The sequence below is a fragment of the Ischnura elegans genome, chromosome 4 (assembly GCF_921293095.1).
Source record: "Ischnura elegans chromosome 4, ioIscEleg1.1, whole genome shotgun sequence".
NCBI lineage: Eukaryota > Metazoa > Arthropoda > Insecta > Odonata > Coenagrionidae > Ischnura > Ischnura elegans.
Genome location: NC_060249.1, coordinates 62,440,178 through 62,465,700, shown reverse-complemented (window position 1 = coordinate 62,465,700; position 25,523 = coordinate 62,440,178). Strand labels below are relative to the sequence as shown.

General features: G+C 36.5%; 2 protein-coding genes across 4 annotated transcripts in view; one reads left to right on the top strand and one right to left on the bottom strand.

The window, feature by feature from the left end:
* The window catches only part of LOC124157577 (multidrug resistance-associated protein 1-like), a 45,748-nt gene extending 41,333 nt beyond the window's left edge, over positions 1 to 4,415 (top strand). For 2 of the 3 annotated variants that reach the window (XM_046532420.1, XM_046532421.1), the window contains 3 exons: positions 246 to 360; positions 740 to 819; positions 3,429 to 4,415. In XM_046532420.1, the coding sequence (XP_046388376.1) occupies positions 246 to 360; positions 740 to 819; positions 3,429 to 3,540 (307 nt within the window). In that variant the 3' untranslated portion in view covers positions 3,541 to 4,415. The remainder of the gene's footprint in view (positions 1 to 245; positions 361 to 739; positions 820 to 3,428) is intronic. The other variant, XR_006864620.1, reaches the window with a different exon arrangement.
* A 542-nt stretch (positions 4,416 to 4,957) lies between these two features.
* Positions 4,958 to 25,523, bottom strand: part of LOC124157580 — a 47,702-nt gene continuing 27,136 nt past the window's right edge. The window contains 11 exon segments of the mRNA XM_046532423.1: positions 4,958 to 8,305; positions 8,308 to 8,442; positions 10,179 to 10,427; positions 10,807 to 11,141; positions 11,617 to 11,634; positions 14,916 to 15,282; positions 19,003 to 19,196; positions 19,269 to 19,409; positions 20,513 to 20,588; positions 21,456 to 21,641; positions 22,332 to 22,510. Of these exon segments, the coding sequence (XP_046388379.1) occupies positions 7,838 to 8,305; positions 8,308 to 8,442; positions 10,179 to 10,427; positions 10,807 to 11,141; positions 11,617 to 11,634; positions 14,916 to 15,282; positions 19,003 to 19,196; positions 19,269 to 19,409; positions 20,513 to 20,588; positions 21,456 to 21,641; positions 22,332 to 22,510 (2,348 nt within the window). The 3' untranslated portion in view covers positions 4,958 to 7,837.

Sequence of the window (25,523 nt, the reverse complement as noted above, 5' to 3'; positions counted from 1 at the left end):
AGTTTAACTCACAAACGTCTCATCTTGAGATTTCAACTTCATTAGTTCGTAAAGTAGCTGGAAGTACCCTACATCTGCACTAAAAAAAATAATCTTATGGATTAATTTTGCTTTGTTTAGCATACATGTTTCTTATGTTTGTACTTCAGTTGCTCCTTTAAAGGAATGATTTACAGCTGAAAATAATGGATTTCTCTCTGGACAAATTATCTTTTTCTCATACTATTGTTGTTTTATATTTGCAGTGTTGGACAGAGGCAGTTGATTTGCCTTGCCAGAGCTCTATTGAGGAAAACCAAAGTCTTGATATTAGATGAAGCAACTGCTGCAGTAGATTTAGAAACAGATGAATTAATTCAGGTGATTATGAATTGAAATTTGAAGCTTGTACGTGGTGGAAGGGCTCCATATCATCAATAGCAGACACTTTGTTACTTTCACAAAATATTTATTAAAAAATCTATTTTATGACCGGTTTCAGCTGTTGCACCATTATCAAATGCAAAATACGTTCTGTATTTGATAATGGTGTAACAACTGAAACCGGTCATAAAATAGAATTTTTTATAAATATTTTGTGGAAGTAACAAAGTGTCTGCTATTGATGATACAGGTGATTATAAATGGAAAATTCAAGAATAAGCTATGCTGAGCCCAAATGATTCTTTGTAAAATAATGTGTTGAAGCTTAACTTATTGACATATATGCATGTAATTATGACAATTTGTTCCGCTCCAGGCTACCATTCGATCTGAATTCAAGGAGTGCACCATTCTTACAATTGCTCATAGGCTGAATACCATCATGGACAGTGACAGGTATTTTTAAGCATTACCTTTTTTATTTTATTTTGTGTATTGATCAATTAATATTTGAGGAGTTAATGTTTGTTTTAGCATGTTAGCATGAATGGTAAATACATACTAGGTATGGGCAGTTAAAGTTGATAGTTACCGAGAAGTATATTAAGGGTCATGTTTGTTTGTTGATTTCCATCATGAGCATTATTATTGGAGCCTCAATCTTGGAAATATCATTAACCTTTTTACTGCCACCGGGCCGATATATCGGCCCTGACTGCGGTTGAGCGGAAACTTCCAGGGGCCGATTTATCGACTTATTTGACATTTTTTCGTGTTTGTGGCCTTTTCAACGGCTTTAATTTAAGTAAATCCCCATAATCTATCTATGGTTATAAGATATAAATGTATCTTAAGTATTTGGAAAAAATATAGATGTATTAAATAAAATTAAGTAGCAGAAAAACTTTAAAATCTGAAATGTTGCAAATTCTGGAAAATAGCCTTGGCAGTCTTCGAACATCCCACCTGAAATGGGCTGGCAGTGAAAGGGTTAGTAAGCAAATATCAGGTCTTAGTTTAAGCATAGGGAACATGCAAAAAAGAAAAACTTACTAATGCATGCCTAAACTTGCAAAAGTACATGTACACCAACTAATTGCAAACTCTTATTGTCACATTATTAAGTTTCACAACTTCTATACAGTGGAACCTCGTTAAAGCGAGTACGGGCTATAGCGACACCCCCGCTATTACGAGAGATAGCCGATGCACCGTCAATTGACCCTATAATAAGCGTGTTAAAAATTCGTTTTTACGAGACCCTTTCGGTGTTGGCTCTCGCCATAGCGAGGGTTTCACCGCCGGAAGACTTTCATCAAGACTCCTTAACCTCTGTAATTGCTAGCGATTTGTTAGAAATGAAGTTAATGGAGTGCTCAGTCTCAAATTTATGTGGTAAACTGTCCTTCGATAAATATAATGATTGACGAAACAATGCTTTGCATGATTTTTATTCAGTGCGGCGCTTATAAATTGTTTGAATAGTTAGTCGTTATTTGAGTAAGGAAATTTAGTGATGCAAAAAAACATCGCCTTTCGTCTGGATTTATGCTTACGTTTATCGGATAGATGTTTATCTGTCGCCGCACCACTCCTGTTCCTGTATATCTGTTCGCAACAGGTATATTGGCTATAATTTGCTCCACCTCCGGTAAAGCGACAATTCGCTATAGCGAGTGTTTATTAGTGCACCGTGGAGTGTCGTTATATCGAGGTTGCACTGTATACAGTTGAGGACCTAAAATCTGGAAAGCTTAATGGGACCAAGGGGTTTCTGGATTTCTAGTCTTCATGGTATACTTTGTTAACTAGTCAATTTATAAATGTGTTCAGACTCTTGTACTCGATATTTGAGATCCCTACGTGTCCCTGCCCAGGTTGTTAGTGTATGTTCATAGCGTGTGCTAACTTCCTACTTGTCCCAGGACAAGACTCTGAGAGTGGTGCCATGAGGTGGCTAGTCAAAATCCTATGCAGAGGAATTTTCATACGTTCCGGATTTCTGGCTTTCCAGGTTTCTGGATTTGAAGTCCTCAACTGTGAGCAGTTTGAATGATTGTCCAGCACTTCTGAGTATATTTAATCATGTCATTGCTACAGCTTGGGTTAGGCAAGCTTTAGCTTCCAAATCCAAAAGCCAATCAGAAGTGAAAGGAAAATATCTCCGTAATTGGTTTTTATGTTGTCTAAGGCAATCATCAAAGGGTAGGGAAAGAAGCGTTAACTATCAGAGGGATAGGCTAAGAGCCCTCCTTGCCTAGCCCTAGCATTTGAATTTCATGCCTTAAGTCAATTAGTATCTCAACTTAATTATTTCAATCACTCATTAACTATGGATATAATTGTGATTATAAATTCTCTTGACATTGTATTTTGAAGCTTCAGAATGAGCAAAGCTTAATTAAATATACTAATTCATGTAAAAGATCAATATATCATATCCTGGCTGGACAGAAATAACATCATCTTACAGAAAGGACAGCGAAAAAATTGGAGAGAAAAATTAGGTGAAGAAATTGCAGGGTAAGAATCTTCACTACTTTTTGATTCTTAAAAATAAAAAGGAATGAATTGCACCAGCCTTTTGGATTGCAGGAATCACATAGATCTAGCATCATTAATTAATTGAAGATACTTGAAAAGAGGATCTAAGATGCCAGTACATTATTTACCAATTTCATTCATCTTCCTGCCAGGGTATAACTATTTGTGTGTTTTGGAGATGGCACTGCTAGATTTTTGGGAAAATGCTCATCTTATGTATTTTATACCAACTTTTTAGATATGTTCGAAAAAGAACTTTTAAGTTTGAGCACAATACCAGTGGTAGACAAGAAGTTAGTAATCGATTAAAATAAGGAGGAAATTTTTAAAGAAATCACTGCTTGCCGATGAAAAATTGTTAACTCTCAATTCAGCAGTTTGCTTGAAGATTAGCATTAGAAAGTATAAACATAATTTTTATATTAATTATTATTATTAATAATTAGTATGTATAAACATAGTTTTTTCCTCCTCCTTTCTTCCCTGAAAAAATATTTCTATCACAAATTTTCTTTTTTCAGGGTTATTGTTCTTGATAGAGGGCAGATTGCAGAGTATGATTCACCGACTTCTCTGCTAGAAAAGAAAACATCTCTATTCTTTGGGATGGCAAAAGATGCTGGAATTGTATGATGTTATTTTGTATTTATGCACCCTGAGAATCAGTCAGAATCATTGAAAAGACCTAATTGACGGTACACCTGAGGTAAACTTGAAGAAAAACAATTATTTCTTGTTAATTTTTGTAAAAGTTGATTTTTTGAAATAAGTGATTTGACAGTCAATTTAGGCGAGTTTATCTTCTCATTTCTGGTTGGCCGCAGCTCGAGTATCTTTCAATACATAATCCATTAAGATTAGAATCACATATATAAATGCCCTGTCCTCCATAGTAGTGTGTAACATTGGTTTTAAAATTGAAAAAATGCTTATTTCTTGCCAAATATTATTTCATTCTAATTTTTCAAGCTCTGAAAATCTGTCGGAATTAATTTAATAATCATGCATTTATTTACATTTTAAGATGAAAAGGAGATAACTAGCTATAAATAAATCTTTTTTCACTAGAATGTAGTCAATTTGGAATTTCCTAAGGTGTGCTAGCATTTTCCATGTGCATCCTTTTCACATAGAATTTTTTAATGATGCGTTGGTAATCCCTAGCCAGCATAAATGCAAATTCAAATAATTTTCATCCTCTTTCATTTTGTTTCCCTAGTCCATATTTTCTGGTTAGTTGTATAATATTTTGTGAACTTAGAATCCACAGCACCTGACTTATCACACTACCACTACATCCACAATGTAGCGAAGTATTATCAATATTAATTCATTAATACACTCAATTCCATTCCAGACTTAATTTGCGTGCTGAAAGACCACGATCTTCCCTTCAATGTGCACCATTGAACAGCAAGTTGATTCACTCCATTGTCATAACGGTCCCTATTGAAAGCATAATTGTTAACACACATAATATGTAATAAAAGCAGACACATTTCAGTTCATTCGAAGCTATTTTATTCATTCAACATTTAAAAAATGCAACAAGAGAAATAAAAAAGGAACATATAAAGAAAATGAAAACACCAAGAGTTCAAAAAGCCAATGACATCATCTTATTGTAAAAATAAGACAGATATTCCCCACATTATTCACCAACATTGTGTTTACATTTATGATGTAATTATTTACACCCAAGAACCTTCACTTAGTTCTGTACAGTATATTTACAAAAGTTTTCACAACATGCCTATCCTCAAAGTACCAGTCCCTCAACACAAACCTAAGCTATTTTAATTCTTGACAATTTGGTTTCTACTCATATACAACTTTCTATAAATTCATCTATTCTACTATACACGATGGAGAATACTACAATTGTTGAGAAAAGTCTGGTCCCTCAGGATATAGGTGCTCATAGACACTTGATAATAATAATAATTATAATAATTACAATACAACAAAATTTGTACGGAATGAATACTTCACACATACTGATGAGAGATGTATATCCTAATCAACAATTAGGCAGCTTTTCATTCCAAGAAATCAATTTTTTTAAATTCTTCTTTACAGGTCAATCACAGACTTATTTAACATTAGATCTCACAAATTAAGTTAAAAGAGATCACAGGTCACTTTTTATATCCACTTCTACTACCAAAAGTAAAGTAAAAAAAAAGAAATGGGCACCATTTATGCACTTAACACTGCAACACATCAGCGTACCTCAGAAAATTGGCAGTGATTTGAACCTAACAACGGGCAATAATACCGTCGGAAATCTTAGGCTCCTCTATTCCAAAATCTCTTCAGTGCCTGTGCATCACACTTGACCCCATCCACATAAATTATTTCACATTTTGGGAGGGAGATATTGATCCAATTTCATTAAATGTTACTTGTATCCTACAAATATTACAAATAAATAATATTTAACCAGTTAAACATTTATCACACTCAGAATTCATTTTTCCAACTTTCTAGCCACACAAAACCCACATTTACTTAACTGAACTACATTTTCATTTCCCGCCAAAAGTATACCGATGGAAATGTATTTTACTGGAATGAAAAATATGGATGCTGAATGTAAAGCAACTTGGCAATCTGCATACATGAGGAATGAGATTACAACAAAACCAAACAACCATAACAACAGGATTCAGCATTAACAACTGGATGGAAATTAAGTTTGTACATCATTTGCAGATGTTATACGAGATCAACAACGTGGAAATGAGAAGTCTCAGAAAAATATGGACATTCAGGAAGAAGATATTTCCTGATAATTTAGGGGTTGTGAAAATGACAGAAAAAGTTATCCTTGATTATTTTCTCCTTTCAGATAGAGATCAAATGCAACAACCAAGCACGCAGTTTTTTTTTGTAGACCTTCAGGTACCACCAGTCAAAAGCGCCTGAATTACTTCTTTACCGCAGCACACCATTATATGATATTTTATAGTGAAGCTCACTTTTTAAGAAGATTCATACCTTATAACTGGTTAGCTAAGAGATTCATTGGATCCAAAATTTTCCCTAATCAGTCATGCCGTCTTTGAGCAGTGCTTAAGTTCACAGCAGTTACCTATGCAACTTCATCAAAAGCAACTGTCAGAAAAGTTGGAGCCCGAGCATTACTGGTCATGATGGGTTAACAACACCCTGAATACACATTGCAACAAAACTATCTTCTCTCTCTTCACTCAAGAGACAAATCACTTACTCAACTAAGTACAGAGGCTCCCAAAACATAACATGGAAGCTGGGAGTGTCAGTTTTTTTTTAGCATTTACAACATAACACAACACAATTCATCCATTTTATACAACCAGGCACTCATTCACATTCATACCATATACATGTACATAGATCATCAATTATATAAATCTCCAAGATATACCCTTATACTCTTTGATATCCATTATTTCCAGTAAATGTTTTAAGAACAGTGGTGTGTACACCTTAGTCGCACTTTGTTTTTTATATTTGTGGAAACAAAGGCAATTTTCAGTACACCTCACCAACACATGCCTATGATAAAGATGCTATATTATCCAGATGAATTGATCAGCTAAGACATACACAACCTCCATGATTCGTTGGGCCATGCTTCTCAACCATTTTTGCAGAAGTCACAGTTGAACACATGATACTGATGCGTAGTAGACTAATTCATTAAAACAGATACACTGATGATGGATTTTCAACCACTTTTGACCAGTTGGAATGGGGCAAATTTAGAAGACTTATTGATAGGCACAATGAGAGACTAGGCTTTTGTTAGAAATTTACTCCCCCAATTGCATCCTTTTTGCCAACCAAGAATCTGATCACAGTTTCATGCAAAGTTGTGAAGCCTTAAAATATAATGAAGTACTGAATGATGCTCAATTAATGACTAGAGAATATAGTTATTTGGAAAGTTTTTAAGGAAGACTGAGAAGTTCATGTGATATTCATTTGTTTTCTTTATTTTAATCAGCAATCAAAATTGATTTGTTGAGTATTGAAACAGTAAATCCTCAAAATAAGCCAGAAATGAAAAGTAGAAATCCAAGCTCCACTGCTTATTATTATTCAGTATTGACTAAACTGAAAAAAGACTTATTTGAAACTACAACATTTTTTACGAGATAATATCATAAATATGCAGAGTAAAAAAAATCATACAAAAATTAACTTTATTGTCTCATTCTTTGTTTTCAGATATCCTTAAGTCCTAATTTCCCACCAATTACTATACCAATAAACAGAAGTAACAAAACAAAACCGGAATTCTACTTCCCCTGGCTGTTATCACTCATTCATTCCACTGGCTAAGCAGTTACCTTTCGGTACTTAATTAAATTACATTTATGAGTCATTCTTTTCCAGAGTCCTCCAATGGAAACTGGATTACTACATTGAAAATTGAAGGGAAGACCTTTTTCATTAAATGCTTTTCTTCTGGATGTATCACTGCAAGTAATGCTTGACGCAGCAAGTCAAGACTGCATTAAATTCCATAAGCATTTTAGTGTTGGCAGCTTGTATGATTTCGATTCAGATTGCAGGAGTGAATATCGGCACTCGCGTGTAGGAGAGGAAAATAGTGTATACAGGCAATACATTGGTTAATCAGGTGAAATGACGGGAAATACGTAGAGAAATACACAGGAAGAGAAAGGAGGAACAAAATTCCTGAGTATGAAAACAATGGGAAATGAACTGGAAAAAGAAAAAGTGGAGATGAAAGGCTGGTAAAAAAATGGATGGGGTACTTTCCAAAATTAGCGACCAATGATGAAAAAAAAACTTATCAAAGGAAACACTTCAAGGAATGCAACACGAGGTGGACATGACGTCCAATGAAAACTATTTTAACGTCCGGGAGGAAGATGGAAAGAAGCTGGAAGTCCAGCGACAGAGGGAAGAATTATGGTCAGCAACAAGGATCTCTCACAAGGGCCGCCAAAGCCTCCGTCGCCGTCCCGGTGATCGGCGCACGGATCTCGACTGGGGCTAGATGAACCGAGGCCCCGTGTGGTACGCCCCCGAACCCAAAGAGTTTCCACTCTGCCCTCCAACCCTGTGGTAGGAGGTGTTGGTCGGATGGGTCGCAAGGTGGTGCGGCATGTACCTCTGCTGCCCCGGTTGCTGCGGCTGCATTTGGTGAGCGGGCGCCAACAGGGGGGGTGGGAGGTGATGATAGAGGGGCGGGACCCCTTGGTGCGCGGGGGGTTGGCTGGGAGAGGCCCTCTGAGGGGGGAGGTGTGCGAGGGGGAGCTGCTGCTGTTGAGAGGGACGATGGTGGAGGAACGGGGGGGGCCTGAAGGGGTGGTGGAGGAGGGGGGGCCCGCCACCGTGCGGCAGGTGGGGGTAGAGCTGCGGAAGGGATGCTGAGTTGGTCGGAGGGTGGCTGGCACCATCACCAAGGTCCAGCTCAAGCTCCTGCTCTTGTAGCTGCAGCTGGCCAAATGAGGCCGTGGCCATGGCAACGTCCGGCATCACTTCAGACAGCAGGCCTTCCCTAACCTCTCCTTCCACCTGAAATGAGATGGGAACAATTGAATGCCAGCCTCGGTTGTGGTGGGGTGAAGTCCTAGCCTGCCACACAAGAGGTCGCGGGTTCGAGTCCCACCTGGGTGGGTTGGCCCTATCCACGACATGGATGTTCATGTACGTTTGATAATGAAGTTAAATAACCCCAATGTAAAGAGCCAATAGTGCTGTTTTCGGTAGTAAATAAATAATTCTCATTGCACATCTTGCATGGGAATTTTGAGGGAAATCATAGACAAGAACACCCTACAATATAGCCCTTTTCTGCCAATTGTGGTTTTTCCTCGCAAACGAACATATGTAAGCTATTGCCTACAAGGTTTTTCCATGCAAAAGAATAAACATTGATTACTACCGATGGAGGGGATGGGAGGCCTATTGCCAAAACAGTGAACATGGGAATCCTGATCTCCCTGGAGATCCAGCTTAACAAAGGATTAGGCTGTCTCTTTGGGAATTGGAGTCCAATCTCCAAATCATTTTCTAAACCTTTACCACAAGAAATTGAATTTGCTAGAATTTTGTTATATATCCTTACACATTCCGGGTATATTTGTTAATGCAGAGTTCCTGGATTTTTAAATTTGAGATTCTTAACAGAGTTCTCTCATTGGGCTACACACTGCAAAATGATAAATTTATACATAGTTTTATCACTGCATTTAGAAAAAAAATGTTGCCTGGTAATTCAAATTTTTGGGAAATATTACTTCACAATATTTTATTAATCATGCATATCATATTTTCATATTTTTTAGAGCTAATATTTTGGTTTTGTTAGGAAATAACCCGGAGTAACTCAATGGATATTCATCAATGTTGACACTAACAAACTATATTAAGTTAAACCCCAATAATGTTGTGAAAAAGACGACTAATCTATTTGACAATTGAGACTAGTAGTCAAGGGAAGGAACCCACGTACAACTGAGTTTGGTCCTAACATGAGTGATCAGCATACTTTCACAATTCTAAGCTTCCAGAGAGCTCCTAACAAAGGACTGAAATAAGTTTGCATGGTGTCTTTAGGAAATGAGTTTGCACCAGCACAAAAGGGTTAAGACAACTGGATGAGGTAGTCATAAAAATCAAAATCAGACCAAAACTGAAAATAGTTGACAATTATCATACCGCCATTTTTCAATTAATAAGCAGAAAAAATAAAAAAGGGAAAATAATTTTAAATTCATCTTTTGGTGTCAGGTTGAAAAATTAGTGAAAAATAAGCACTTTGCAGGAGCAATATTTCCTATAATACTTCGATGAAGAAACTTACCGTATTTATCTGAATATAGCCCCCCTTTTTTTCTAAAAATGCCCATAGTAAAAGTAAAGGGGGGACTACATTCAAATGTAATTTTATTACTTTTCCCAAAACTGAAGCCTCAAAATTAGGGGGGGTGGGATTATATTAGGAGAAATACAGTATGTACTTAAAGCTATCCTCTCTCCATATTACTTAGGTTATTTTGTAATCATAACACAGGAAATCTGTTTTTCTAAGTAGGCCAAGCGCAGACTATTCTTATAAGATGTGTTGTTTTTTGATTAAAATTTTCTATCCTCTAAATAGTCAAACTTTCTTGAACAATCATACTACCACTGAAATTAAAATTTCTGATGTGATGTACTACCATGCATGTATACAGTACCACTCATCAACTCCAAGATGAGAATTATACGAAATGGTTGATGTTAGGGGATGTGATGCAGAAACTCACCCCAGCGAGAATGTGATCCGCCCTTTGGTATGAGCCCACTGGCGCGGAAGATGGTGAAGATGATTGCGTGGCAGATTGTGAACCGTGGAGACGAGGGAAAGGGGATGGTGTATTCCGAGTAGCACCAAATGAACCAGAGCTGCTCCCTTGGCCACCTCTGGCCTCATCTTTGTTGGCTTCCACAGTGGCTTCTACCTCCAGGTCCCCAGCTATGTCATCATCGTCTTGTGTGCAATAGCATGAGGCAGTCTGAACAGAAAAAAATCCAAAGGAATTAGAACCAAGCATACAAAAGGCTTAATCAGTACAATCAAAAATAAAAGGGTTAGGCAATTTTGTGAGCATCTCGTACCATGAGAGTTTCATGAACTTCCAAATCAGTTTCATAGGATAGAAATAAAGTGGTCATCAAAATAAGTGATGTGCAGTAAATAGGAAACATTACAAATGCCCATAAATAAATTAGCATCTAAAACTCAATTCAATTTCATTCAATGCATCAAATAAATGTCACAGCCTTCTAGCCAGAGCACACATAAGATAGTAATCAGGGCTCTGGCATCTCTCCACTGGTCAACACAGAAAGAGGAATAGAACAAAAGAGAAGAATAAAGTCATGTTAACTCACCTCTAAGAAATCAGCCACTGGATCAGGAAGGTTAAATTCTCTCACAACCCTCAAACGTATTTGTCGAAGAATTTCGTGCCTTGAAGATAACGGCAGCGCCAGGGCCCTTTGCACAGTTGGTGCTTGTCTCAGCTTCTGCTCCCTACGGAGCATGGCAGTGGTTGTGGCTGGGTCCGGAGCCGGCAGTGCCGTCGCTATGGATGCAGTTGATGATGAAGGCGGGGCATGATGCACGACAGCAGATGATTGATGGGGGGTTGAAAATGAAGTTGACGATGGTCCAGAGTGAGGTGGAGGAGGTGATGGGGAGGGTGAACAACATAGGCTGAGAGGCCCTGCAACGACAACCACCACACAGCACACACATATCAACATTGGGGAAAATTGGAGCACAAAATAGATGTAAGCAAAAGGAAAATACATGAGTGGTAGGACCAAAATAAAGACTTCACCAAAGATTGATCCCAAAGCATTGGGATGCTAGGTAAGCTAAACCTGCTTAGTGAGATAGAGGTAAAATTTATATGTAATGGGAATAAGTGAATAGATAAAGGTTAAGAAATAGCATGTCATTACAGAAATGAAAGTACAGAATCTCAGATCACATAAGAATGGATGTCAAAAGTTAAGCATGATGGTTTTGCAGCACTATTTTGTTATGCAGCAAAGTTAATATAATCAGCATCATTTGATTTGAGTAAAGGAATTTTAATATGTCACTAATGAATGCATGTCATTTCCAAAGACGAATTGAAATCATTGAGAAAAAGAGCAAATTATTTAATACAATACAATAAATGGGATACGTACACTTCAGATGGTTTGCCACTGGTTTCAAGTATGTTGAAAGAGATAATAAAGCAAATGAGATATTGTGAAAAGAGCTAAGTTAAGGAAAACTAGGCTAAATGCCAGTGACAATAAATGAGTTCAAAGCTTTAACTACCGTTAAACAATTCATTAGCCTTACAAAATTAGCAGCAATGATCCCACTGGCACTAACATTTGAGTGTTAATATTTGTTTAAGAAACTTAAAAAGTATTAGAACTAATGTATGTTTCAAGGAAGTATAAAACCAATTTGAAATATCTGTATTCAAATATTTACTTCATGGTATGTAGAAGAAGCAGTTCATAGCAGCAAAGAAGAAGTAATTTAATAAGAGTAGACAGCAAACAGAAGGCCATAAATGAAATGATGACCAGCAATAAAATACATATGTACTTAAAAAGGGATCTGTAAATATACAGCATCAGATGAAAAGACAATTTCACAAATGAAATTAAGAATAACCATATTGATAACAAGGACAAAGTAGGCCTCCATCTTTCATGATCATTTCTCTTAAAAAATTTCCTATAAATTGAAAATTCCATAAATGCTATTTACCAAGTCAAGTGCCTACTATGCCCATGTCCCACATTGTCGTACGACATGTAAATCAATATATTCTTTCTTTTATAATATACTTGCATAACCTCAATCATTTAAGTGAGAGTGACTAGGTCAAAATGAATGGAGGAAGGACAATGGAGTCTTATCTCACCCTAACTACCTTCGAAAAATAAAACATGAAAGGCTTTTTTGGATTTAAAAATGCCATACGTTGTCCAAATATACAAATAACTAATTAAGATTTGATGGGGCCAAAATATCAGATTATACTATCAACCTTAGAAATTTAGAATCACAGAAGCGAAAACTGTGTAATTTTGGGACTTACTGATCATGAATATAATATAATTAAACAATGAAATAATATTACACCATTTTCTTTGAGAACACAAAAGAGAAGCTAATTATCTGATGAAATTAAGTTTTTAAAAGAAATATATAGCAACTTATGCATGTGTAGTCTTGCAGATATAATCAAATTTTATGCAAAAAATAAATTAATTTTTCATGCATGCTTGGAAATGATAATGCAAAAGATTTAAATTTATAACTAAGTAGGACATTTTCTAAATACATTTTTCCAACTACTTCACTCATCTCGTCCGCTGAATAAGGTAAGAAATTCCAAGACTATTTGCAATTTATTAAATTATTTATTAAAATTGAACTTGGAATCAATACCATCAATAATTAACATCTATGGCATACATTTTAATAATGCCAAATTTAATGTAAACAGAATTTGAAATATATGACCATTTACTGTTCCTGACAAGTATATTATGAAGAAAAAGAACGAAACAAAAAAACATTTGATCCCTGAACTACCTTAAGCTTATTTCTATTAATATATTGAGTACATTTTCGTACTTCCAAACATTAGTGTAGGATAAATTTGAAAGAAATGAGAAGTAGTGAAAAGTCCAAATGGTGAATGAATAGAAAACCATGAACTGTGAATATATTACAAAAGTCACAATTGTTTTTCAGAAACCATGCTATCCATTCCTTTACACAAAAAAATGACTGATGCGAAAATTGAACTGACTGCATACTGAAAGGAGCTACATAATATATATTTTAAAAATCGTCATGAAGTAAAGAATTGTCAACTGCAGGAGATAATTTTAAAATAAAATAACAAGGGAAGGGATGTTAAAGAGCCACAAATATTGAAAACACAAAGAATTAGAAAATTCCATAAGAAGGACAACCTTGAGAGATAACTACATACAACCTCTACCCTATGTTAAATATGTTTCAACAAAAAAGGCAGCATTTATTATTCATGTGATGCATTTTACGCCGGTTTTTGATCCCCCGTTATCATGAAATTTTAATTACCTCTGTGCACAGAGGTGGGCTCTCTTCCAGGCAAAAAGGCTGAAATAAGATATCTAAGCAAATGAAGAAAAGATAAAAGTTGATGCCTAAATGAATAGCCAAAAAACAACTTAATTTCGAAGCGATCATCTGGATTAAGGAAATGGCTTTAATTCACTGGAAAACAACATTACGCTATGGCTAGGAGATGACTATTGACGACTTGGATTTATGTTTTTTTTTACTTACAGAATGAAATAAAAACTTATTATACAATACAACAAAAACTTTATGAGCTGATGAGGGAAAGTACCCTAATGTCTCCATGAGATAGCATTCAGACTTTACAGTGAGGCATACAATGAAATTTCAAGACAAATTTGTTTTTCCTCAAGCACCCAAATGACCCTGTTTTTTTGAGATAATACTAGTGACACGACTACATTTATGCAACCTGTGATACAAAAATTCCTCATTATAATGGTAATATAGCCAATTAAATCTCATTTTAGAGCCTAGGAACAAACTACATGTGAATGAGGTCATATCACACGTATATGTTTCAGGAGGAATCTGCAATACTTCAGGAGGTCGTAGGGGAGACAATTTTAAGCATTTTTTGTCCATAAACATGGGGTCGCAACTTCTTAGTTGCTGAGTCATGGCAAAGCAAACATTTTTTTTGGATGCACTTCACAGTTACCATGAAAATGACAATGATGATTTTTTTGCATGCACATAAATTTTTACTTTAAAACTTAATAACTTAATTGGCTATATATTGCATCACATTAACTGCCTAACATCAACATTAAGCACCTATTCTTACAAAATAGAATACCTAGACAAGATCTCTCAATGATGTACTTGGGTCCTACAGTGACTTTTTTTTAGACATTACTTGAATTCAGAAATTCAAACTTCTAAGCGAAACTTGATGAGGTTTCATGATGGTTGAGTTAAAAATCTAATCCCCAATAGCTAAGTGAATGTCTTCATTGATACTGAATTCTAATTGCTTTAGCCTGCATCACACAATGATTTTTTCCATCCCTCAGAGTGATAGATCCAGCAATAGCTTTTCAAGGACCAAAAAAGTGATTGCTCGAGCCATCATTTTCTGAATCACACATTTTTCCGCCACAATTGAAGCAATTGCTGGAGAGCTATTGCTCGAATGGGACAAAAAGAACGATAGAGTGATTCAGGCTTTAGTTTTAGAAATCTGAATTCAACTATTTCATGCCGAGATGACATAGAATACATTTCCTGAGCTATCTTATCCAGAATGAACCCAATGGTCCAATGAACAATGGACATCAGTTTGTCATGACCAATATCAATTATTATCAACAGGTTCATATGAATTGTAAAAAATATCTCAACATACCTGAGCTGTGACTCATTCCAGCACCACCACACATGAGGTGTGATGGCTGTGCTCCATCTGAGCCACCGGAAGCACCTTGAGGACCACTCCCAAAAGGTTGTTGCGATATCATTGAGCCACCACCAATGCCAGATTGTTGCTGATATAGGTGCTGCTGGTGCAGGTGGTAAGGGCCTGGGTGCACCAAGAGACCACCACTCCCACCACCACCCACCATCCCTCCAACACCCAACCCCCGACGCGGCCTCCCTTCAACCATGTAGAGGGTGTCTGGGATGTCCGGAAGGTCCCTCAGGTGGGGTGGTCTCGGAGCTCGGCGCAGTCTGAGAAGTTCAGCTTCCTGGGCTACACGTTCCTCCAGGAGGGCCTGATTTGAAAAATAATGTGATATTTGCATAGAAAATAATCAATAACCTAAGCTTATTCGCCAAATAAATTTACAAATGTAAACCATATTTTTTAGTGCACATGGTGATTAGGCTAGGCCTGAGATATTACTTCCAGGGAATGGAATAAAGCAATTAATGGCATCTTCCATAAACATGAATTAGAGCTATACAGCCAAAACTTAGAGAAATATGGACTCAGAAAAGAATCATGAATAAACCAATCTTATTTTCTCCTATTGACTACCTTGTTATACAGGAAAATTTGCATGGTGAATAAGGTTCTAAAGAAATCGATTACATTCAGCCCTTCATTACCCAATCTAATGAGCTTCAGGAAGGAATGGATAATTTTTTATAAACAATGGATAGAATAAATAAATGAATGGTTTTTTTAATTATTTTTTAAAAAAGTTATTAAACAAGGTCAAGAATAGAAGAGGAAAAGGAATGGATAATGGAAAAATAAGAATAACCAAAATAAATAAAAACTACCGCTGAGATATGGGTGTTTCACTTCAACCTTTAAGGAAGAAAAATATAGAACGTATAAATGTACATGTATAACAGCAGCTGTCTCAAGGAAACAAAAAAATTGTGATTATAAATTTCAAACAGCATTTAAAAGGTCAAAACTTGTTTATGAAATATTTTCAAGAAGAAATTATAACAGTCTGCTGGTAATAAATTTTCCAGCCATATTCTGTTAAAAATGGCCTTCCATTTTAAAAATCTCAGCCAAAGAAAAAGGGTCACATGAATTCTCATGGACTCTTATCCTCCCTAATTGATTTGTTACTTCCCCATTATTTGAGATGAATTAATTGCATGTCAACATTAGAGAGTGCTGAAGAGGACCACTATTAAATTATCATGAAATTCAAAATATCAAGAAAGTCTACAATAATGACATTTCATGATATACATGTTCGTTTAATTTCAGTTCCACTGAAGTTATCAATAAAAAAATAGTAAATCTAATATCATTATGATTACTCCAGTACTTCATTACCATTGTTCTGTCTATTTCAGAGGGTAACACGAATCATGATTTTTTGTGAGAAAAAAATAGATAAAAATAAATGAAATTAAGTGATACAATGATTTTAAACAAACATGACAAAAATGGACATTTGTAACAAAAAACTCATAACTCTTTTTATAAACATAGAACTTACAAAGAATTCATTATTTTTGAGATTTAAACATGTTTTACACTTTCAAAAGAGGAGAAAATGAGGAGATAAACTGCAAGTAGGTAATTCCCAACTGGACAGAAAGGGTTGATTGAAATTGATTTCCTCCAAACATGCTTGGGGATTCATGATAACTTTCAAGTAATTGAATCACCGTATGCCTAGAAAATATGATATTCCAGTGACATCAACAACATTCATGCAGATATGCATAATATGTATTCTTTGCATAAGCTCCCTTCACTGAGGGAGTTCTTAAAAATTACATTTTTATATATTAAGTCAATAAAATATTAAGTTGGTAATTATGTAAGCTAATAATAAGTTACCATATTTACTCCATGGAAAGCTGACTTCAAATGAATGCTGGGTGTGAGTTTGTCAAGTTTCTTAAAAGGAAAAGAAAGAGATGCTTGATTTATTAAAAAAAACATGATCATGCAAAATTAGGAACCAACCTTCAATTTTTCACAATGGCAATTAAACAACACTGATACTAATTCCTTATTCTAAATTAAATGCTTCATATACATTAAGACAGAAATATTAACCCAAAGGAACAATTAATCATCATTCAATGATTGCAACTGGTGCCACGGTTAAAAACAGAAAATGAAGCAATACCGATCATGAAAACCAAGGAGAATTTCAATGCGAGAGAAAGAGGTGACATTCGTCCACATTTCTACGGCACAATTGGAAACCAATGATTTGGGTAATATCAACTACTACAACAAAATTTGAGCAACTGCTTTTAACCTAGCATAGACAAAAGGGGCACTTAATTAGTAATAATACCAAAATGATTAGCATTAACATATATGACGAAGCAAAAATTAACAAGAAACAACACCAATTGATTAGAATGAGGGAGTACATACTAGCACTAAATTACATGTTCATTTCCAAGTTGCAATAGTATCAACCACAATGTGATAGCACCGTACTCACACCTAATTTCAAAATCAGATTCTTACAAAATACCACTGATTCATGCACAATTCTAGTTTTGGGGTCCACATATATTAGAACTTCCTTCAATTAGAATTCCCATAAGCCTTGAAATCAAAAGGCCAACACAGTAGCCCTAATGAGGTCTCTGGCTAAATAAATGTCGGCCTTTCAAATCATGATGCAAGGAATCTCAAAGAAGATAAGCATTCTGAAACTTGTGTAATGGCCAGTCTTGTTTACTTAGAGATATTCCAAGACTAATTTATCCAATCAACCATTTTTTTCTGAGATTAGAGAAGGAATGCATGAATTTGGAAGAACTCTGTCTCTCTGACAGGACCATGTTTCTGAGAAAAACTCAACTTCAGAATTTTGTTACATTTTCTGCAGTGCATTCAATTATTCAGCAACACGAGATACTTCATAAGTTATGGCGCTAATCCTATGCATGTCATTAAAATGCAAAAGGTTTAACACTTGATCAGGCAGTAAATATATTATGGAACAATTGCTAATTGCTCAATTCACAAAAACAAAACATTATTTTCTTTTCCAATTTTTCAGTATTTTTTAATCAATCCCCCACGGAGATTTTAAAAGCAAATTTTAGAAGACTTCACAAGCAGAAGGGTGCAATATTTTTAAATTTTGAGAAGCCATGGTTAAGACTAATAATTTGTAGTGGAACTATCTTAACACGTTGCGTACGGATGGCGAGAATTCTCGTCATTTTTTTCGCAAATGTTCCGGACGGATGAAGAAGTTTCTTGTCATTTAGGTGCGTCAACCTAAACAATTTCAAAGCGTACACTACGTATTCGTAAGTAAGTTTTCAGCTGTTGTTCGTTATTCATAATGAATTGAAGCATCATAACGTTTGATTGGGTAAAGTTATATTCTAAACATTAGCATGCAACGTGTTAGGATTGTTATGATAGTGTGACGATTTCAAGAATATTGAAAAATTGAAGCATACTTGGCAGAATATGAGAATTTAGGGAAACATTTGACTACTTCTCAGATAGCCATAATAACTTTATGTACATCATACGAATAACAAAAGAGTATATACGAATACAGCAGCAAAATAGACTCTCCAATTGCATGTAAACCAAAGGGAAAATTTTAATACATTTTCTAAGCCTACTGTAAAATCATAATTGTTAAACTTTTTCTACATATAACACATATTTTTTTCAATGTTACATCTTCTCTATACTTCTATAACACTCAACTTACGAATTTTCTCATGCAGATAAAAATATTATTACATCACGATAGCTACTCAGGATATAGAGGCTAACATAGAAATCAATTTTGTGATGAGTCTATTTTTGTACAAATTAAAATGTCAATTTTACAATTATTCCGTGATATATTTTGCAAGAAAGTTTATGACCTGAACAAGTGTTACCCCTTAGGCAATTTCACTGCACAATTATAGACTACAGTGAGAATTGTTTGGAGACAAAGTGAAAATAAGGAAGCCTTGTAAAGAAGTTACCACGAAACTGCTATACATTTCTCAATTTTTACGTTGACATCACTCACCTTCACTTCTTCATAGTAAGGCATGAAGAGACGGGGCCGAACGAATATGCCGTTGGATCCGGCACGGGACCGCACCCACGCATCCGCTCTGCTCCCTCCTCCGCCCCCTTCTCCGCCAATCATGTGGCTGGGGGGTGTGCTGAGGAGCCCACGGCGGATCGCCTGCGAGAGGGCATCCGAACCACAGTTCCCCCCTCCGCCTCCCGCACCACCCCCCAGGCCCCCACCACCTCCCCCTCCTCCACCCACACCCCCGCCCCCTCCACCCCCAGGGGGAAGCACATGGTCCACACGCACCAATGGAATTAGGTCCGATATAATTTCACGCAATTCACCATCACTCAAGTCCCTCTTCTTCACACCTTTACGAGACACTGAATGCGCTGTGTGACTCAGCAGATTTGGCTCTGAGGAAAATAAAAAAAGATGACAACATTAACAACCTTATTGGGAATTTATTTTATTATTCCATACCGCTGAATACAGCACATACTGGCCATTCTACATTGGAGAGTTCAATAAATATAAAAATAAACATGATCACGAACGACCATGCTGTGGATAGGGGCAACGAACCCAGGCAAACTTGCACCCTCAACCTCTTGTTTGGTAGGCAAGGATTTTACCCAACCACCACTAAGGCTGACGATTCACAGATAACCACATGATTTGCAGTTTAAAATACTGTTACCCATCGTGCCTGTGTTGTTGGGTACACCAGGTTATAATATCAATTTACCTGGTATACCTGAGAAACAGTGTACACTTACAATCACAAGGGGGAAACTGGAATCTTACATCACTATTACTTATTCCATGAACTCTCTGAGCTGGCCGTTAACTAATCCTTAGTACTGTTTAGAGAACCAAGGATTAGTTACTTTCATCACCAATGATTTTCATATATTTAAAAAATATGAGCTAATACAAACAATAACATTGATTTGTGTAAAATGAGAGATATTTCATGTGTTACTATGGCCAGCAATCGCTGAGAAGCGATTTGGCTGGGAAACACTGGATGTTTCACTGATGAAAAACTTTGTCCAACAGTGAAGGTATGGTATTTGGAGGAGGCGACCGACAGCTGAGGTCATTTGCGCCATGAGGGAAGGGTGTGGAAGGAAGGGTGGAGAGAAACCCGGCGTCGGCGTTAGCCTGCTCTTAACGAAAGGCGCCAAGGGGACAACGGCTTAACGTCCCATCCGACGGACGGAGCGTTGCGCTTGAAATATCCTCCACACAACATTCATGCAGGGATCGGGCAGTCTCTGAGAATTCTCTGCCACCGCCGGGATTTGAACCCGAGCCCACCGGGTGGGAAGACTACACTCTAGCCACCACACCAACCCGATTCCCCTCCAACAGTGAATTTGCAAAAAAAAAAAATTCAATAATAGAGGCATAAGAACAGAAGAAATTAGAAAGAAGACAGATAATAATTGAACATGAGAGACAAAGATTTTAAGATTCCAGATGATAAGTTCATAGGTCCATGATAATTTCTCACCTCTATCTTCCATCCTCCGGATGAGTTCATGCTCTCCCCACCTAAGGACAGCCTGCAGCACTTCAAGTTCACTTGCCTGAAAATTCAAATTAAATCTCAATTACTGCAGGTTTTATTTATACTTAAAAACTCCTCCATAAACATTTTACGGTTACTAATTATCACAGGTATTACTTAAAAACCTTTAAATTTCATTTACATTTTACTTTTACTATTTAATATATTGTATTTTGTGGAGAGTAATAATGGCACATCAGATGCACTGGATCTTTCAGGTTAGATTTTACGAAAAAAAACTGAATCAGACATTCATTAACTTTCACCTGGTTGGTGATCAGACAAAATTTTCTAACATTTAAAACTGAGTTTTTCAAATTATCATTAAATGTAAATCAAGTGATAAATTAAATAAATTTATTTCCAAGGCATAATATCATACAAGATTGCTGAAAGTTATAAATTCAAAGATTAGCATACTCGAAGATGACATACAAAATTACCACTGGTACACTAAGTGCAACTGTTTGTGTTTTGCCAAAAGGAAATTGCTATAGAGTTAAACTGTTGAGTCTAGCAATGACTACATTGTCATATTAATAAACTGCAGTAGATGATCGCTAATATGGAAATCCGAATAATAGAAGCATCTAAGCAACCAGGTTTACCGGAGTTATTTAAAATTTCTATTTTGAAAAGTTGCATAGCCAAAAAAATATGGCTATCTAAGTGATTTAATTGCTGTCTCAGAGCCTGGCTGTCTTGACACTAATCTCACGAGAGTTAGTCAACTAATTGGCTCTTTTATTCGGAAAAATATTTGATTATGTGACTAAGCACATCTAGATTTGGTGAGATAAACTAAGCAAAAGCACATTTTAAATGCAAATCTCTGAAGAAGTTAAAGCATCAGAAGATCAGACCTATTATTCTATTCGATTCATACCTGCAGGAAGTCACTGCTTAATGCTTCAGCCAAATCAGCCTTTTCCAATCTGTACATCACAGGTGACCATGCTATAGTTTGAAACTCTTCCCTCAAGAAGTTAGCTGCTTGCCGCCGCACCCACGCAGAGCCGTGGGGTTGAGATCCCCAGCGCAGGACACATGGGAGGGTTTCCAAAGTCAGCCCCTAAACACAGAAAATAAATTATTAAGACACGACAGAAACACTTTTTTCATAAATGTAAAAGCGAAGAACTAATATCTCTATGTCACTGTCACACCTAAAATAGTGCATTCAAAAGTGATAAGGAGCCCTGAAATATTGTAAATGGACTGCCATTTGTTATTTTTAAAAGAGGAATTATGTAAATACTTTGTTATTAAGAAAAAATATCTGCTTTGTAGTCTTGCTCATTTGAGACTGCATAGATCAATGACATTGCAGGTGGTTAAAATGAACCAAATAAAAATATAACTAAACACATCACAAGATTTTCCGCATTCCCCACAGTTGTAAGATTACAATTTACACACAAATCATGACTTGCCATTTCCAACACCAAAATATTGCAACAATATTTTTTAACCAAATTTCATCTGAATGTGACTCCATGTTACTAATATTTCTCTCCAGCTGTGGAAAATTATTGAATAATTTCAAAATCAGGAATTTTTTAAAAATTATTCATACACTGAGACTTTTTGTGTATTTTCTTCCCTTGTTAGCATACAAAATAAAAATTAGAGTAATTTTAAATTATATTGTTACCAACATTAATACTGATGACTTTTTTAGAGTAACTGCAGGCAGATCTTAAATTTAGGCACAACAGTAGCATGTTTGTCTTGGCCATATATAGGAAAGTATGGCACATACCTCCAAAATGAGATCTTCACAGCCTTGAGACAGGATGTCCACTTCAAGGAAACGTCCAATCTGATACAGTTCCATGGCTTCTTCCATTGCTGCCGGGGGACGAAGGGCAGCTGCCGAGTTTGCGCTACAGGAACTGCCAGAACCCTGTTGCTGCAATTGGGATGCTCCAGCCCGACAGCCTAAGGGCAAAGATAATTATGAACATTCTGTATCCACCATACCTGAATTTCTAGCCACTTTGAAAGCTTACCCAATCCACACAAATGTAAGTCATTTTGCACTAAGATCCACTTGGTTCTTGTGTGGTCATTTAATGATGACAATCCTTGAGGATTTGAATAAATTTAATAACAATGAGTGCTAATCTCCTCTGAAAATTATCAACATTCATCCATTTGGTAATTAGATTTTGTGGCATTTTGTTCCAGTTTGTGGTTAATCATTTCAATAATTAAACAAACCCTTCAAGAAAGGACAGATAATAACTCCATAAGAAGAATCATTTGAGCTTAAACATGGTGGAAATATTTCCACTGAAATAAACTAAAATCCAGAAATTTCATAGATAATTTTCTAAACTGATGAACTTGATATATAGATACAGTACAGCTGCAATAATATTTGGGTTGTTTCCTTTTCGCCCGCTTGAAAATTTTCACTTTTCATTTGATCGTGAGAAATAGGTATCGTCATTTTAAAAAATCTAAAAGCCTGTATTATGTACTCCAAAAGTAATAATCTTTCGATTTAGGCAATAAAAAAATAATTGAAAACCACCTTATTTGGGTTTCTTGATAAATCTGAATGGGCAAAAAAAGCAAAAACTTTGATTAACCCTTTTACTGCCACCGAGCCGATATATCGGCCCTCACTGGTTGAGCGAAAACTGCCAGGGGATGATTTAACGGCCCGAATTATTTCACTTTTTTTCGTGTTTGTGGCCTTTTCAACGGCTGTAATTTTTGTAAACCTCCATAATTTATCCATGGTAATAAGATGTAAATATATCTTGAGAATTGGGAAAAAAATCTGGACGAATTATATAAAATTAAGTAGCTGAAAACTTTTTAAATCTGAAATGTTGCTAATAGGGTGGCTTCCTATTATTTTTTTATTGCCTAAATCGAAAGATTATTACTCCTGGAGTACGTATTTCACGCTTTTAGATTTTTAAATGACGATATCTATTTTTTGCGATTAAATGAAAAGTGAAAATTTTCAAGCGCGCGAAAACGTGACGCTTAAGTATGAATGTCGGGAAGTCTCTCCGCGTGACGTATTTCTGGTTCCCCCTTCCGCCCGGTGAGGTGACCTTGAGGCGAGGCTTAGCGCTGATACGAAGCAGGCTGCTAGCGGCTAGCCTAGTACCCTGCTGGCTGGTAGCGCTTGGCTTAAATAAGGATTATTAATAACTTATCAAACGAGGAAAACTTTCCGACCTTAGCTATTTTTAATAATTGATTGTTAAGACATGTTTCCCTGAGCTCTGCGCCTCATGCATGCAATGGTAACCTCAGACGACGTATAACTCCTATCTTCTCGTATAGAAACTAGGTCCCTGTGACGTCACGTAGAGTGGCATCGCATGGGCGCCAATCTGGCCCTTTTCAAATGAGGATAAAAATGGACCATTGCCATTCGTCTAACCCAGTATTTCTAAAACAAAATAATTTGTATATTATGAATACCCTAATGGTGGGTAGCGAATCGCAATCAATGCCTTTCGTTTTCTTTGATAAAGGAAACCACCCTATTCCGGAAAATAGCCTAGGCAGTCTTCGTACATCCCATCTGAAATGGGCTGGCAGTAGAAGGGTTAATGAAGCAGAAATTCTTGACCTCGGCACTGCCAAGCCGTGCATAATATATCTATGACATGCTGTCTCTCTGTCCCTGTCTACCCTCACTCTATGCTTCTTCCTCCCCTATTGTGCCTCCCCCATCCAACATAACTCCATCATAGTTGCCAGCTCTTGCCGTTTTGATTCCCTATCCGTTTTGCACACTTCCACGAGGCTGAAAAGTTCCCTTTGCTGATGTGAGGAAAACTTCGCAACGCTCTTTGCCTCTCCTCCACTGTGAAGAAGGATGGGTGAAGCTGGGAGGGGGGTAGATGACTCCGCCTACAGTTCACCGAAAAGGTTCATTGGGTCAGTCACGGCTCATCTTTAGCATTAGCGTCGTTGACATGTACCGCGTGGGCTAAGGTTTGCGGCTCAATATTTTATTGTCTTCATTTTCATCATATGGTGACAAGTTAAAATTAAATATAAATTGCAGCAAGTACAGGCAGGAGAGAAATTTTTTTATCATCATAATGGCATTTAAGTATGTAAGCAATGTCATTTCAAACTCGGAGATGTGAAGAATACACTAGAAAGGGTTTATATGCACTGAAACGTTAATTCTTTATGCAATAGTCTCTCATTAACACGAGCAACCTTATTACGAAGTTCTCGTTTTTACGAAGAAAATCGTTAGTTCTGACGAAAAGACCTATCCAATCTATAGTAAAAGAAATGTTAATACAAAATTACGAACCTGAGTCCCGGTGCAAAAAGAACTTACAAAAAGAACATTATTAAGAAGTTCCATGGAAGTCCTCTTCCTAGGCACATTTGATTTACAAACTTTCAGAGATAAAAACATTCGAAAAATTCAAGCTTGCCCGAAATTTCAATTGGCACCTTTCGATGATATCTGGTGATTTTTCCGGGTATTCTTCTGCGTTTATCCATTTTGTAGGACAATATTTCGCCAACTGGAACGTTGGCGAAATATTGTCCTACAAAATGGATAAACGTGGAAGAATACCCAGAAAAATCACCAGATATCATCATAATCTCCGCGGAAGCCTACTTGGAAACTTTGGCACCTTTCGAGTTTGGCCAATGCGACGTGGTGTGGCATCAAGGAACTCACACTTAGGGAATAATCTGAACAAATAATCATTGAATCCGGTGTGAAGTCAGGAACTGTTCAGCACTTCGCCCATTTTTCCTACCTGCGGACAGTGATTTTTTTCAGCTCCTGCTGCACGGCAGGCCCAGCTAGATCAGTTTGTCAAAATAATGAGTCAACACACAATGGTGATGCAGTATTGCATTCTGCAGGATAAATGATTTCTGCGATGCCTTGCATAAGTTTATCAACTTATGAGCAAGGTACACATCTCAAGGTATCTCAAGGAAC